The 15,640-nt window shown below is 41.8% G+C and overlaps 1 protein-coding gene across 7 annotated transcripts in view; it reads left to right on the top strand.

Moving 5' to 3' along the window:
- The window catches only part of KALRN (kalirin RhoGEF kinase), a 598,446-nt gene that overhangs the window by 281,616 nt on the left and 301,190 nt on the right, over positions 1-15,640 (top strand). For 4 of the 7 annotated variants that reach the window (XM_042954425.1, XM_042954412.1, XM_042954416.1 and 1 more), the window contains 2 exons: positions 6,279-6,487; positions 10,034-10,208. In XM_042954425.1, the coding sequence (XP_042810359.1) occupies positions 6,279-6,487; positions 10,034-10,208 (384 nt within the window). The remainder of the gene's footprint in view (positions 1-6,278; positions 6,488-10,033; positions 10,209-15,640) is intronic. The other 3 variants (XM_042954414.1, XM_042954417.1, XM_042954413.1) reach the window with 1 other exon arrangement.

The raw sequence follows: 15,640 nt of genomic DNA on the forward strand, positions 1-15,640 counted from the left end.
TTTAGCCAGGTCCTCATTTTCTTTGTCCAGGGAGAAGGCATTTGTAGCAGGTGTCATCTGCTCTGCAGAGATTGTCCAGACAGAATTCTCCTTCCTTGCTGTGTTTCCATGGAAATACTGCAGTTTCTGGGCTTTCAAAATATCCCTTTTTAGGTATTTTTGTAGTAATAATATGAGAGTCAAATTAACTGAAGAATGTGGCCAAGATAATCAACCTCAACTCTTTATTACACAGCTTAACTAAATGCCCATTTCTATTTGTTTCCAACCTTGTGAAATCATTCTTCCATGCTATTTCCTGCTCAAACAGGCACACACACACACACACACACACACACACACACACACACACACACACACACTTCTCAAGACCCTCACATGTACACATGTTCCTCTACCCACCACCCACCATAGAACCAAAACTAAATCAGTCTTCAAAAGGGATGATACTCTCAAGATCAAGACTGCTTCATCCTCTATTTCAATTGCCAAACTGTCATGGTGCTTATCGAAGAAATAAAAGCTGATAGTTGATGCCAAAGAAAAATGATCTCTTCAAAATGAGGGAGGGGCAGTTTACCCTGTGGAACTAGTGTCCATTAGACATCTTGGGGCAATTGATTGTATCATCACAGTGGCGGCCAGGGCTGTGCAGATGGACTAGCCAATCAGCAGGTGAAAGTGATAGAGTAAAATACCTCTTTCCTTAACCACTTATCCATAAGCCTCATTATTTCTACAAACCTCCTAGTATCTCCCTTCCTTGTCCCTTCCTGACTGCCTTTTTCCATTGCCTCTTTCTCAGGCTGTCCCACTTTGCAGGCAGGATAGGCTCCATGGGCTGGCCCCTCCTAAATTCACTGGTTCACTATTAGGACTAACTTTATGTAGGCTTCTAACTAACTTTAAGTCTTCCTTAACTTTACCCCTGCGAAGGTTCTCAAACTTCTCAAGCTAGGCCCATTCTTTGGGTATAGGTATTTGGGGCCACAACCACATGTGTTCTCTGAGAGAAAGAACACATAAAGCCTCTAAGTATGTATATCAACATGGACCAAGTATTCATTGCCAACCAAAGAGCAGACCCCTAAAGGGGTGGGTCACAGTACAGGTATGTTTGATCAAGAAGAATGTCTGGAAATGGCTGAAATGTGAGAGTCATTCTGGAGCACTGGATTAATGGAGAAAGCGCAGTGCTAATGTGTGAGACTCTCAATAAGCAGAAGATAAAGAGGATCACCCTAGGGGAGAGAAAGCAAAATGGAGAACAATAGGGGAAAAAAATACATGGTTGCTGTTACTGATTACCTTACACACTCCATGATTTTGCCCAGTTCTGGCAGTCGTTGCTTCTTGTAGCTTGAAGTGAGAGAGAGAGACCATTCTGACTAGGTCTCACTGGTGCTGCCTGATAATTAGTAAATTAGTAACAGAAGCACCTCTCTGGTGTGAATTCTTTTCAAAGCAACCTAGGCATGCTCTTTAGGGATAAGTCAGATGGACACATACACAGAAGGAAACCCAAAGGATAGGAAAATTGCAGCCTAGGAAAGGAATATTGATCCTTACTCATAGTTTAGTGACACTAATGTTCAGTTCTGTCCACTTTATGCCTCGGAGGTGCTTGTTCAGAATTATGAGCCTGCAATTTAAATTTGCTGCCACCAGGAGGTGACTGTGTACATGTGGCCTCATGGGATTGCAAGTGACTCACTACTCAAGCTTTCTAGGTTGTAAATAGTGTCTTAACTTGGTATCACAATTATCCTCAAACTAGTGTTAAACTTTTTGGACTTTGGATGTCTCAGTGTCTAAGTTGTGACTGCAGAGTTGCAGTTTAGAGAGGCATTTTTTTCTTTCTTTCTTTTTTTAACACACACACACACACACACACACACACACCTGTGTTTATCTGTCTATATCTATATATCTATAATATAAAATACCCATACGTATAGTTAAAATTCTGATTCAACACAAAAAAGTTTATTCCAACCTTCTCCCTTTCCCCTGGCAATAAGAAACCTTAATCCCATTGTATACAATATGTTTACTTCCTCAATCTTTCAATACACATTAAGCATTTCTTTACTACCCTGTCCTTGACATCAGCCTAAAGAGACACCATAGCATGTTAGAGCTGGAAGGGATTTTAGAGACAAGCTGGAGAGACCACACATATACATGTGTACACGTGCACACACCATGTTAAATATGAAGTAGTTGAAGTAAAGTAGTTTTTCCATGCTCACGGAATAGCCCGACAACGGCAGAATCAAGAATTATCACTAGTAAATATCAATTCCATTCAAGAGTTCCTTTCCTTCTGTTTGTTCTTTTAACAGAAGGAAAAACAGAGAAAGATGTCACTAACCCTTTGTATTTGGTGTTGAAGTTCCCTTCACTATCTCCAAGTCAAATTGTCTTTAATCATTAGCAATTTTATTTGACATTTTAAACTCTTGAATGTAGACTGCTTCCTTTTCTTATCAAGCTGCTAACCACTGGGCTGAGCTGCACTGAGTATTGTATCTTACTATTTATCTCTTAGCTGATTTTCCTTAGTAGGAAGTAGGTTTTCACTCTGCCTTAGACAAGAGTTTGTTTATAATACAATAGAATATGGGAACAGAAATGTGAGAAATCAGTTTCAGTTCACTGGTCAAAGAATATTTTGGGGGAGGACATGTTGTTTTAATAATATTGACTTCAGAGGCCAGAGTGTATCCTCATATGTCCCTAGTGTTTCCCTGGTCCCCTTGTTTGTAACACTGACACCTCATTTTTATCTGGAAAGTTCTGTCTTTGTCCCTGCTCTTTAACTGCATGACCATCAGGAGGAGGGAGTGCCATGAATCATGGTGGATGTCCTCAGAAAGAATGATGCTTTCTTCTGTACATCTACACCAGAGGTGTTCAAGTTTTATTAAGGATAAATAAAGGGGGGGTGGGGGAAGGCTATGAAGCCATTAAAATAGCTTAGGGATGGTACTAAGAACAAAATTATCTTAATTCAAATAAAATTCTCAAGATTCATATACGGCTCTTTTCTCTCTTATTCCTGTAACAATGAGTGCCAACCTTACCCTGATCAGTCTTCTATCTCAATGCCTGTCCTCCCTTGAGACATTGAGTTTCTTTTCCTTCTCTTACATGACAGCTTGGTGTCCAGGTTTTATCTCTCTCTCTTCATATCTTTTCTTCCTCTCCTCTCCTCTCCTCTCCTCTCCTCTCCTCTCCTCTCCTCTCCTCTCCTCTCCTCTCCTCTCCTCTCCCCTCCCCTCCTCTCCCCCTCTTCTTTCTTACCTTCAGAAATATCTAGGTTTTCCAGTCTCTAGGCTTTCCTTAGACATTCCAGGACAAAGCAGCAAAAACAGCAAAGAGAGGCCCAGCTCAGCCTAGCATTCTGAAGGACCAAATCCAGTGTTGATCTTTTACCAGTTAAAAATGGAAGAAGTATTTCACACTTTCCCTCTGCCTTCTAGTTGGACCTAGGGGTGGCTTGCATCAAAAATATCTTTTATTTTTGAGGTGCCTGGGTGGCTTAGTCAGTTAAGTGCCTGACTCTTGATTTTGGTTTAGGTCATGATCTCATGGTCATGTGATCAAGCCTTGTGTGAGCCTCTGTGCTGAGCAAGGAGCCTGCTTGGGATTTTCTCTCTCCCTCTCTTTTTGCCCCTCCCTTGCTTGCACTCTCTATCTCACACACACACAAAATAAACAAACATTTAAAAAATTTTTTTAATACATTTTTTATTTTTTATTTTTTTTAGAGAGAGAGAGCAGGGAGGGGCAGAGGGAGAGAGAGAGAGAGGGAGAATCTTGAGCAGGTTCCATGCCTAGCACAGAGCCTGATTCGGGGCTTGATCTCACGACCATGAGATCATGACCTGAGCTGAAATCAAGAGTCGGATGCTTAACTGACTGAGCCACCCAAGTGCCCCCAAAAATATCTTTTAAATATAGTATCTAGCATTTGCTATATACCAAGTACTGTTTCTAAATGATATATATAGATACAGATATCTATATAGATAGATATAGATATATCTCACTTATTTGTGTATATATACACACAGACATGCATGCACACACATATATATCAAATTAGTAATATTTATGACTCTGTGGGGATAAACACTACTATTATCCCCATTTTACTGATAAGGAATACTGAGGAACTGAGGTGCAGACAGGGTAGGTTATTTGCCCAAGCTTATATAGCTGATACATGGTAGAACTGTGGTTTGAAACTCTTTTTTTTTTTTTTTTTTAATGTGGGGCCTGAACTCATGACTCTAAGATCAAGACTGAGCTGAGATCAAGAGTCGGATGCTTAACAAACTGAGTCACCCAGGAACCACGGGGGTTTGAAATTCTTAACCATGCTACATGCCATATTGCCTCTGTATCCAGTAGTTTTTCAGAGAACCCATTATATTTTACCCAGGGACTTCAGCACCTTTAGAAAATGGTTTTGGTCTCCAGGCAAAATGGCAGCCATAAAGTATGAAATAACAAGAAGCAACAGTGACCAATATCCTGAACTTCCTGATTTCATACTGATTTGTAATAAATACATTCGTACTTATAGAAATATGAATCCAGCTTATATGGTCTGGAAAACTTGTTTTATGTTTTTATAATAGAAAAGGTTATTTTTAAAGGAAATAAACTGAATTACAACCAGATTATTAACTGCTAAATGACAGGAACACTGAATAATAATAATTTGTATTCCTTGCAGCTATCATCACAACACTATGAGCTTATTAATAATGCTATATGTTTACTTAAAGCATTAATAATAATTAAATAATTTAATATGCATAGTCTTTGATGAGCAGGGCAGATGTTACTCCCATTTTGTAGATTAGAAAACTAAGGCTCAGAGAGTTTCTCACCTGTCAAAGAAGGACATTCTTTATACCTTCTTACATGCTACCTCTAGGGTTTAGTGTTCTTGTTAACTCACCCTCTTCTGTCACATCCAGAACCTCTCCTATCTTAAGAACAAAGAATAACTTGTCTGAAACTTGAAGACTATTTTTGTCTCTCTTTATTGATTCTTTTCTTATCTCTAGTTACAAAGGCCATACCATGATTTACCATCCTGAGAACTAACTAGATGAGATAATATTCTTGAGATGGATGTTTATCCGTGTTCTTAACATGGAAGACATACATAAATGTTAGAACCAGAAGGCAATTAGCCATTTTATTTAATGCTTTCCTTTTTACACACGATGTCATAGATAGGCAAGGGTGAAGTGATTTACTCAAAGGCACCACGAGTTATAGGAAGAACAGAGGCCAAAATCCACATCTTCTGATTCTATTAATTTTCTCTCTATACTGTTTCCCTCCCCCCAACCCCCGCCCCTGGTAGAGCCCTGAGCTGATCTTTCTGGATAGCCACATGAAGATTCCTTATTTTTAAGCAAGCATCAGACTCGTCTTTCCCTCCATCATTTTATGAGCATGCTCCAGAGGAGTAATTAGCAGTAGAGCACTGTGGCAGGCCACTGGAGACCTAGTTTCTGTATGAGGAAGAGCTATCATTACATGAGTTTTCAGAATTCAGTTCAACTCTTCATCATTTCTAGTGCTTATTCTGCTCAAAACATTACACTTAGCTCTTTTAAAGTTGTCTGACCAGTCATATCACCCTGACTACATTTCAGTGCTTTGAATATCATGGGGGAAATGTCTCATACTTATATTGAAATTAAGATAAGCTACATTTTTAGCATTCAACCTTCTAACCAACCTAGTAGCCCTGAAAAGAAACAAATAATTTAGCATAGCACATATTTTTAAAGTTAATCTTCATTTGGTTCTTATGGAGCATCACATTCTTTTTTGCATATTTCCAAAATCATGATACATTTCTAGGAATCAGCATCTAGCTGCCTGAGGTGTGCAGAATCCTCCTTTCTGAAAGATGAAATAATATGTCTATCACCAGCCCTCTGTTCTTCCTACTTTCTCAAAGATGAGCAATCAGCCTTGCTCTAAGATTATAAGTTTCCCTGAACCACAGGGAGGTTAAGCCAGAGGTGGTGATCATCCTTAGGGAATGGAACCATTAATGGAGTAAACTTAGCAGAGATGAGTAATGAATATAAATATAGGTGTGCTGATGAGAATGATAGTCTGACATTGCACTGACTGGCTGAGGGTAGGTTGGGTGACCCCTGTCCCAACTATCTTGTCCTTGCTCCACCCCTGGCCTCTCCTGTCTTCCCTGAGTGGGGTCTCTGCTCTCTCCCCCACAGTTGTGGACATGGATGGAAGACCTTCAGAAGGAGATGCTGGAGGACGTCTGTGCAGACTCAGTGGATGCGGTCCAGGAACTGATCAAGCAGTTCCAGCAGCAGCAGACTGCCACTCTGGACGCCACGCTCAATGTCATCAAGGAAGGCGAAGACCTTATCCAGCAGCTCAGGTCAGCGCCTCCCTCCCTGGGGGAGCCCAGCGAGGCCAGGTCAGCATGGGCAGTGCTTTCCAGTGGGAAATGCCCTCGACTAGATGTGAGATAAGTCATGTCCCAGTCTTGGCTCAGCCACCACCAGCTTTGTGGTCTTGTGTGAGCTTCAGTTTCTCCATCTGTCAGATATGAAAATGCCTGTGCCATACCCAACTGGAGTTTAGAATGAGAGTAAATGGAAAAGCTCTGATGTTTCAAGGAATTATTTATCATTCATGCTATTATTTAGCAATCAATAAGTAACATAAGTACAAAAGTTAACAACGTTCAACAGAAAATAATAACATCTTCATTAAGAATTATGGCATATTCGGGGCACCTGGGTGGCTCACTCAGTTAAACATCTGACTCTTGGTTTTGGCTCAGGTCATGATCTCGCAGTTTGTGAGTTCGAGCCCCACTTCAGGCTCTGCACAGGTATCATGGAGTCTGCTTGGGATTCTCTCTCCCTCTCTCTCTCTGCCCCTCCTCTGCTCATGCTGTCTCTCTCTGTCTCTCTCAAAATAAATAAATAAAACTTAAAAAACAAAAAAGAGTTATGGCATATTTGGTCAGGTGGAGAAATAGCCATTATGGAGTATAGTGTTATTTGGTATCTGATCTCAAGCTGAACTCTGAACTCTAGTGCCCCAGCTGGCAAAAATGGTTGGCTTTGGGGATCCAAAGCTGTCCTCCATGAGGATATAGAGAGTTTTTATTGTCATCCCACTCTGTTCTCCATTACCCACGTATGACCCTTCCACCATTCCTTGCTGCCCAGAAAATACAACTCCTTCTGTATCAACCTAAACAAACATAACTAAGAAAGAAAATCCTGTCTAAAACCTTATATTCATTTAGAATCATCCACACCATTGCCTCCTTTCTGTTGGCATCAATATCCAGGTTCCTATCCCTGTCAAGGGCGCTGGCTCCTCAGATAAAGTGTCGTGAGGCCTTGAGCAAGCCCTCAGCACCACCCCTGTGCCCAGGTGCTGTATAAATAGGACTTGACGGTGCTAATGATGTCTGCCTGCAGGGACTTGTTCTATCCTAAAATCACCCAGTGCTGGGACCTCTGCCAGCTCCGGACCGGAATAATCTCATCAGCAAGTCCCAGGCCAGCGCTGGGCCCTGAGGGAATTACTTCAGTTGGAGAGGGCTTCCCCCACCCTGTACCAGTTGTCCAATTAAACAATGAAAAACTTACCTGGAGATAGCCCTGGCATGTTTTCTGTTGGAAATTAATCATGTCTATTCCAAACATGCACATGAGATGTTTTGAATCCTCCTGTTGCATACTAACAAGACAGCCTCTTTCCCTTCTTCCTCCAGCTCATTTTTACAAATATATCATACATGAGTTTTGTCTGCCTACCTAGGAAACCCTACTGTTATTTGCTTCTGAAAAAAAATTCCATATAACGGGCAGTCACTTAATCTCTCTGGCCCTCAGCTGTTTTGTCTGAGTAATTAAGGAGGTTGTTCTAGGAGCTCTGTCAGCTCTAGAATTTTGTGATGCTTAGTGTTTTCTCTCCAAATAACTTTTCATAAGCTTGGTCAGTTCCATTCTGTCTGAGTTGGATCTGTGGGGATGACATTTGCTCTCAATTGCCAACCTTGCATGATGCCTAAGGGCTGAAGGCTACTCTGTAATGGTAAAGGTAGTGACATGGCTGATGGCCGTTCTACAGGTTTAAATTCCATGGATGTCAGAGAGGACCATAGGTGTGTGATCAAGAACCACTGGTGACCATGTATTCCCTCATTAGCCTGACTCTAGCCTAGGATCCCCTCCCTAATTTCAAGACCAGTCAAAGAAGAAAAGAAGTGAATGGTGCCTAGTGGAAATGGGCAGGATGCCTCAACACATCTTCCCTAGGTCTCCATGACTTTTCTGGCAATCATTACTGATGCACCTAAGGTGGTTTTTGCATCATTTCTGTGATTCCCAGTGAGTGAGATGCTGACATAGGTGCTGTACAAAGTGGTCAGAAATCATTCTCTTTCTTCTGGAAGCTTTGTGATGGAAAAAAGTCTGAGAGGATCAGTCAGAAAGAACAAGCATATCCTTCCAACAACAAAGTCCTCAACAAATGCATAATTCAGCATATCAAGTGCATGCCTTATATTCTTTTCATGATTGGGGTGTCTGTGCAATGGTGGAGTTTTGTGCCCAAATAGGCCAGAGTTGCAGGTGGAATTGGGAGCTCTCAGAAGGAGGAGCTCCTGACAACTGGCCTTATGCCCCCTTCAGAAATATAGGATGAGCTCAGATCCTGCTGCTTCTGAGACAAACACAGGCTAAAAGGACTGGTTTTCAGAAAACCTGCTGATGGTTTGTCCTCCAACCTCTTACATTGTACAAGAAACCAGGATGCCACAAGATAATGAATGTGCCCGTCTATTTCAAGCTTTAGGACCATATAGAATCTAAACTTCTGAACTCCTGTAATTTTCCTATTATAATGATCTCTTAGGTGGCCTCACCACCCTTTACTTCTCTGAGCAGCTCAATTTGTTTACTTTTTGTTCCCCTCTATGACATGCCACCTTCCCCTCCCACTTTTGTATAGACGCTCCTGCTCAGAAAGTGCACCCCTCCTACCTGCTTGGCTGGGGTCGTCCTTTTCTTTTAACGCCCAAATCCAAATCGGAACTCATCCTCTTTGAAACTTTGCTGTTGTCCCAGCCTTTTGTGCCCTGTCCTCTACTCTCCCCAGCTGGGCCCCTGCCCCAGTCAGCACTTGACCCTTCTTTTGTGTCCTTTCAGGATTAACAGCCATTATTAATACAGCATGTTTCTGCTCACAGAGCACATTTCCATTCACTGTCTTATTTAACAGCAAACCACGAAGTGAGCAGGGATTATTAAGTTCACTTTTCAGGAGACAGCAGGGTCTCCAGGAGGTGATTTCCCAAGGCCACAAGCCCATGTGTGCAGAATGGGGACAATCTGGGCTTGTGGCCTCCAGATCCTGTGTTTTCCTAACTACAGCTTGGAGCTTGTGGAATAACACCGGCCCATAACTTTGGCATAGCGTTATAAAGTGGATGAATAATTTTGGTAGCCATGATCTCATTTTATTTTAATAGCAATCCTGTGAGATAAAACTAGGAAGGGTGATTTTTTTTCATATGCCTTTAATTTGTCTACTCTTACTCATTGTGATTAATGTGTCTACTCATATGCATGTGTATATGTGTGTATTAAAACTCTGCATATTAGGCTACATATATGTATGGAACCATTCCATTTCCTTAATATATTATGCTTTGTAGAGCCCTTTCCATGCATTCCTTTGTCTGATGGCTTTCAGAGTTCTGAGGAATAAAGAGGAGAGCAGCTAGTCTCGAGCTACAGTGCTATGAACCCCAAAGAGGATACAAGTATCGTTGGTTCACCTACTAAGGAGATAGTGCCAGGGTCACAGTAGGAGTTTGATAAACATCTTGAATGATCCTGTTGATTCATATCCACCTTGCTCAAATGAGGAAGGCCCCCTGCCCCTATATCACTTTTAACATGGAAAGGCCCCTCCCTTCTCCCCCACTCTGCCACAGGGACTCGGCTGTGTCCAACAACAAGACACCCCACAGCAGCTCCATCAGCCACATCGAGTCAGTCCTTCAGCAGCTGGATGATGCCCAGGTACAGATGGAGGAGCTGTTCCACGAGCGGAAGATCAAGCTAGACATCTTCCTGCAGCTGCGCATCTTCGAGCAATATACCATTGAGGTAGAGGTGGCGGAGGGGGGCACTGGGAAAGGAGAGGGAGGGAGTCATGGAGAGTTCTGGGGGGGGGGGTGGGCTGCAGAATGGGCTACTTCCTGGTCAAGGGCGCTGCATCAAAGGCTGGGAATGGAGCATCAGGCAGTACCCTAAGGGAATCAGAGGGGATCGTGCATCAAGGATACATTTTTATAATCAACAGATTCACAGTTCACATTCTACCATGTTCCATTCCTCTGTCCTTCTCACCTGCTCAGCCAAGAAGAGCCTCTCTGTTTCACTCTCTGTCTGGGATGACTTCACTAAGAAGGCTTTTGGTTGGGATTATGTGGACCCTTGGTACTTTGGTTCCTGAAAGACCATGGAGTTGTCTATTTGAGTTAGTGATTGGATCCTTTAGCATCAGGAGGAGGAGGAGGTAGATGTTAAAATTTGGAGGCCTCCTCAGTTGGTGACCTTGGTCAGGAACTAGATGAAATCACAGAGCAGCTGGGAAGTCAGGCGCCACAGGGAAGAAGACCTTTTCTTCAGTTTGCTTTGTGCTCACTAAGAAGGTAAGTCTGTGCTAAGGCCATCTTGATTCATCTCATGGACTCCTCAGTTCCTTCTGGCAAGGTCAGGATCAGATGTTATAGTATATTTATATCCTCTTTGTGATGCCTATTAATAATGTCTGTTCCACATAATATCCACCTTTTATTATTTTCTGCTTTGAAACAGTAACTAAAACCAGGCCAGGAGGGCTCCTGGGGTGTGGAGAGTATCTAACACCCAAGGCACTTTGTCCTTTTCAGGGATGGCAAAGGGTTAAATGAAAGATCCACTGTCTTCTCTTTGCTCCCTGCTGGTAGGGTATTAGGGAAAGCTACTTCTCCATCCATCATTCTTTTACATTTTGTTTTGCATTCCAACCCTCTCCTCACAGTTGGGGCTTCTGGGTGTCTGGGAACGATCTTCCCAACAATATCTGTGGAAGCTTCATGAAACTGATTTGGAAGGAAATTACTTTGTTTTTAAATGTTGATATTCCAACATCCCCAAAACAGTCCGAAGCAGGACCAGAAAACTGCCCTGGCAAAAGATGCTCTTTTCTTCAATTCTGTGACCAAAAATGTTTATATTGAGAATCAGAAATATAAAAGAAAAGGAGTCCTAAAGCAATCCTTCCTATCCCTATTGTCCTATGATTATTCTCTTCTCAAAAACATACCTCTCCCCTTGCCTCCCTGGAAGCCACTACAGTTTCTTGCTTAAAGACTTCATGGTCTAAAAGGTGCATTCTGGACAATTTCTGGAACAAAGGAAAAGAGAAGTCTTTAAATCTGGATCTCAATTATCCTTACAACTTGTTCTATAACTTTAGGTGATTTTTTGTGTACCCTTTACTTAATTTATTTTGAATCTACACTCAAAAGGATTTCAGGTGGCTACTAGTATTCAAACATATGTTGTAGGCCACTTGGCTGGCTCAGCCAGAGGTACATGCGACTCGTTCTTGGGGTCATGAGTTCAAGCCCCATGCTGGGTGTAGAGATTACTTAAAACAAATAAACTTTAAGAAAAATAAATGTATACTTAAGAAAATATGTTGAAAGACTAGTAGGAATACTAGTGGAAAGTTAGAGATTTGGGCACACAGCAGAGAGAACATGGTGAACTTCATAAAGCTGAGTAACAAAGGTAACAAAGAAGGAAAAGAGGGGGTGTGAGCTGTTAATCTTTGGTAATTGGGAGTCAGGCTCTCAGAAATAAGCAGTCACATTTGACTGCAGTGGACCAGGCCCCAGGACTTCTATCATCCCTCCTTGGCTCCACTTCACCTACCGAGAGTGAATATAGCCATTGGGAGATGATGTTAGCTGGTGTGGTGATATTGCAATTGTAGTCTTTCTTTACTCTTCTGTCATTCTGGGTCCACATCCAAAAATGCTTAAGAGGAAGGAGACAATCTGAGGGTTTGGCTGTTTAAGTTTTATTTCATTAGAGGGCATGGTTTTGAGGTCAGGGTTGCTGGTTTAGTTCCAGAATGGGACAGACAGCTTCAGTTTGCCATGAACTACACCCCTGACATGAGCCAGAGGGGGCGGGAGGCATCACCAAGGTATGTCTGCCTGCAGTGATTCTGGGAAAATCCATTTCCATTCCTGAAAAACAATCCAGAGTATATGCCAAAATTACCTTTAAAAAACAAAGCGAACTATAAATCAAATACTTTAAAAGTGGATCCTATTTAACTGTTGCACTAGAGAAGCTTATTTCAATTATAGGATTTGAATTCTTCAGTCTTTGCATTATATAAAACTTCCCTCTCCCCACCCCCACCCCATACTATACAACAACCTGGATACTTGGTATGCAGTAGAGCAAAGTGGGGACATAGTATGAGGGAGATAAAAATAGTGATTTGGTGGCACCCTCTGGTTTAGGCAGTGGCATCCAGGTTTTAGAAGGGGTCTTGTTCCCCACTTGGGATATGGCCCAAAGCTTGGGAAATGCTGCATTTCATCTCAGATCGAAATGGAAATCCTGCCAAACCTATGGAGAAGTTGTGCCCCAACTCAATTGTCAGAAGTTAGTTTTGAGGGTGATGAAATTATTTCAAATACCATCTAGTGTTTCACCATGGGCATGAAGAGTACGTCTAGAGAAGAGTCAGAGTGTGAAACTGAGGGTGGTTTCTCTAACGAGAGACATGTTGGAGCTGACATTAGCCAGGGCAGGGCTGTTACTGCAGGGACTTTCAGCTATGGCTTCCTAGAGGAAGCCTTCCTAGAGGAAGGCATTTGATGGACATGCTTGGAATTCCTGGGGATTACTGAAAAGCAGAGCAGGCCTGCTCCCCTGACATCTGGGAATCTAAGCATGACTCCTTAACCATGTCACTGATGCCTGAGATGGGCTAATTAATTTAAAAATTAAGGTAGTACTGGAGTTGCTCTACCAGTCACCTTTTCCTCAGTGAGAATGGTGTATATGGCGCCCACAGTATAACCTGGGGTGAAGTCATAGGGCACCCCCAGTAAGAGTGAAACTTAAATGTATTAGGCAAATGCTTAAAACTAGGACTGTAACTGCATTCCTGACATATCTTCTTAGCCTCCACGGAGACTGGACAGAGTGACCCATATCAGAACATAATGTTCTGTAACGTTTTTCCTGTACGTTCAGCTTCCCTCAATGAAAGATATTTTATATCAAAAGGTGATAATAGCAGAGACCAATAGTGTTTATTTTGTGGCGGTAAGAATGTGCGTGATTTTCTCTTATTTTTGAAGCTTCCATGCATTTCGAAGTTTTCTGCAATTGATGAGAATGATCAGAAAGAAATAAAAAATATGTTTAGAAGCAAGACTAGGCCAGTGGTCTCCAAACTCTTTTGATTGTTCACTCTCTTAAAATTTTTTTGAACTTGCAATTCCCTATCTGTGCATATATTAGTTTATGAATGGTACACATGTTCTGCTATCACTGACTAGTAATCTCAGAACTCAGTGTGCCCTTAGGGTGAAGTGTAGCTTTTTCATTAGAAGTTGTGGTTCATATTTCAAATCACCTTCTCGATAATTTCTAATCATTTTTTTTTTTTGGCCTGTTTTCTTGACAGTTCTGATTAGATTATCACTCTTTCTTTACCCCATAAGGTGGCTGACAGAGTTCAAAGTTCTCTTGTGCTTTCATGCTTATTATTATCTTCAAACTGCAGTTTCTTTGCAGGAAACTTGATAGGCCATGTGTCTTTCTGTGAAGATTAGTTAAAACTAGATAATAGATAAATATTTTTAACTGGGTTCATGAAAAGAGCAATAATTTAAAATATGCTAAAAGCAACCCAACAAACAAGCCACAGTCAGCCCCTCTGCTCTGTGCGCTCCCGCCCTCCTGGAAGAGCCCTCTTCCACCCCACCATCTGCCAGTGGTTGCAGTGAGACTCCAGCATCAGTCTGCTAGTAAAAGTCTAGGGAAACTTTGCATCTTTCTTATGGTTTAATCAAATATGTGTGCATGTAATAAATATGCACATACATAAGCATATTTATACGGTGAAAATTTTTATGTTATCAGTGGATAATCTGGGACATCCCCCGGGGTGGTCATACTCAAATTAGAGAGTACTAGAAATGACACCAGGAAAGATACTCTAAATAGGAAACTTTATGAAAAATGGGCCACAGTTACAGTTTTTCTTTTAAATCTCTGACTCTATAATTACAATCAAAGTTTGTTCAATGTACCTGAATATTAATCTGTGTAGTTAACCTGAGTAAGGAATGAAACAGCCAACTATAAATCTATAGAGGTCACATTAGGACTGGTTGTGGTTAGGCTGGGGCTGGGGAAAATATAGCCTTCAAGGAAGAAAATTCTGCCTTCAGGAGGGGCAGTTGATGGAAATTTACTGGTGGTCTCAACTCTTCAATTGGTTGTATGCAAGGGCGTTTAGTGTCTTGTATTTGAAAGAGACTGCTCCGTCAGCCTCTTGCCTGATCCAGCTCAATTAAACATTTAGTGAGCACCTAATATGAATCAAAAACTATGTTGGGCATTGAAGATACAAACCATCCTTGCCATTAGAGGGCTAGCTAGGGAGAAACAGAAAAATGGAATCATCATACAATGTGATGATTCTGTTGAGAGAAGACTCATGGTTGGATGAGATCACTGAGGCAGGAATATTTAGCTTAGTCGGGCTGTCCATGGAAGGTTTCTTGGTGAGATTACATCTAGAAGACAGGTAAAATTTGGTGGCCAGGTTTTGACATCTCCAGGGGATGCCACCACTTCTCTACTGGGGTAGAGAAGCCCCAAAGCCTAGATGTGGGGTTTGGGGGGAAGGGAGAAGAGGGCAGACGAGGGAGCTCAGGATTTCATCAATGTGTTGAACCAGAATCTCCACCCTCCTGCCCTTTAGTCCTAATTATGTTCTCCGGCAAAACAATAAATCTGTTCCCTCTTTTATTTGACGGCCTTAAAGATATTTGAAAATGGTCATCATAGCCTTCTTTTCCTTTATCTGAGAAATGTTGAGATTATATAGTTATTTCTACAGTCCCCTTGACTTTAAAAATTTGGTAACTATTTCTCTTCATCATCAGCCCTTCTCTGTGGCACATATACCCACCTTATTCATGTCCTTCTGGATATGACATGGTCTCAAGACACCATGGAGACCTGGGTGACCTCTGCTGAAGGCAAGGGCCATCCCTTCCTACACACTCCTGGGTGCAGTGTGTCCAGGACCCTGGCGCTCTCCTAGAGCAGGCCAGGAGTGAGGAGCCTTTTCAGTGACATAGACCCCTGCTTTGGCCAGGCTTGTGCTCCCTTAAAAGCCCCTGGGTGTTTTTTTCAAAGTGCTTCCAATGCATTTGACTTTCAAAAAACAAACTTAAATAGAAGCTTTTATACATTTCCCCTCTCAAATTGTACTTTTTTCTTCTTGG

The sequence above is a fragment of the Panthera leo genome, chromosome C2 (genome assembly GCF_018350215.1).
Source record: "Panthera leo isolate Ple1 chromosome C2, P.leo_Ple1_pat1.1, whole genome shotgun sequence".
Classification (NCBI taxonomy): Eukaryota; Metazoa; Chordata; class Mammalia; order Carnivora; family Felidae; genus Panthera; species Panthera leo.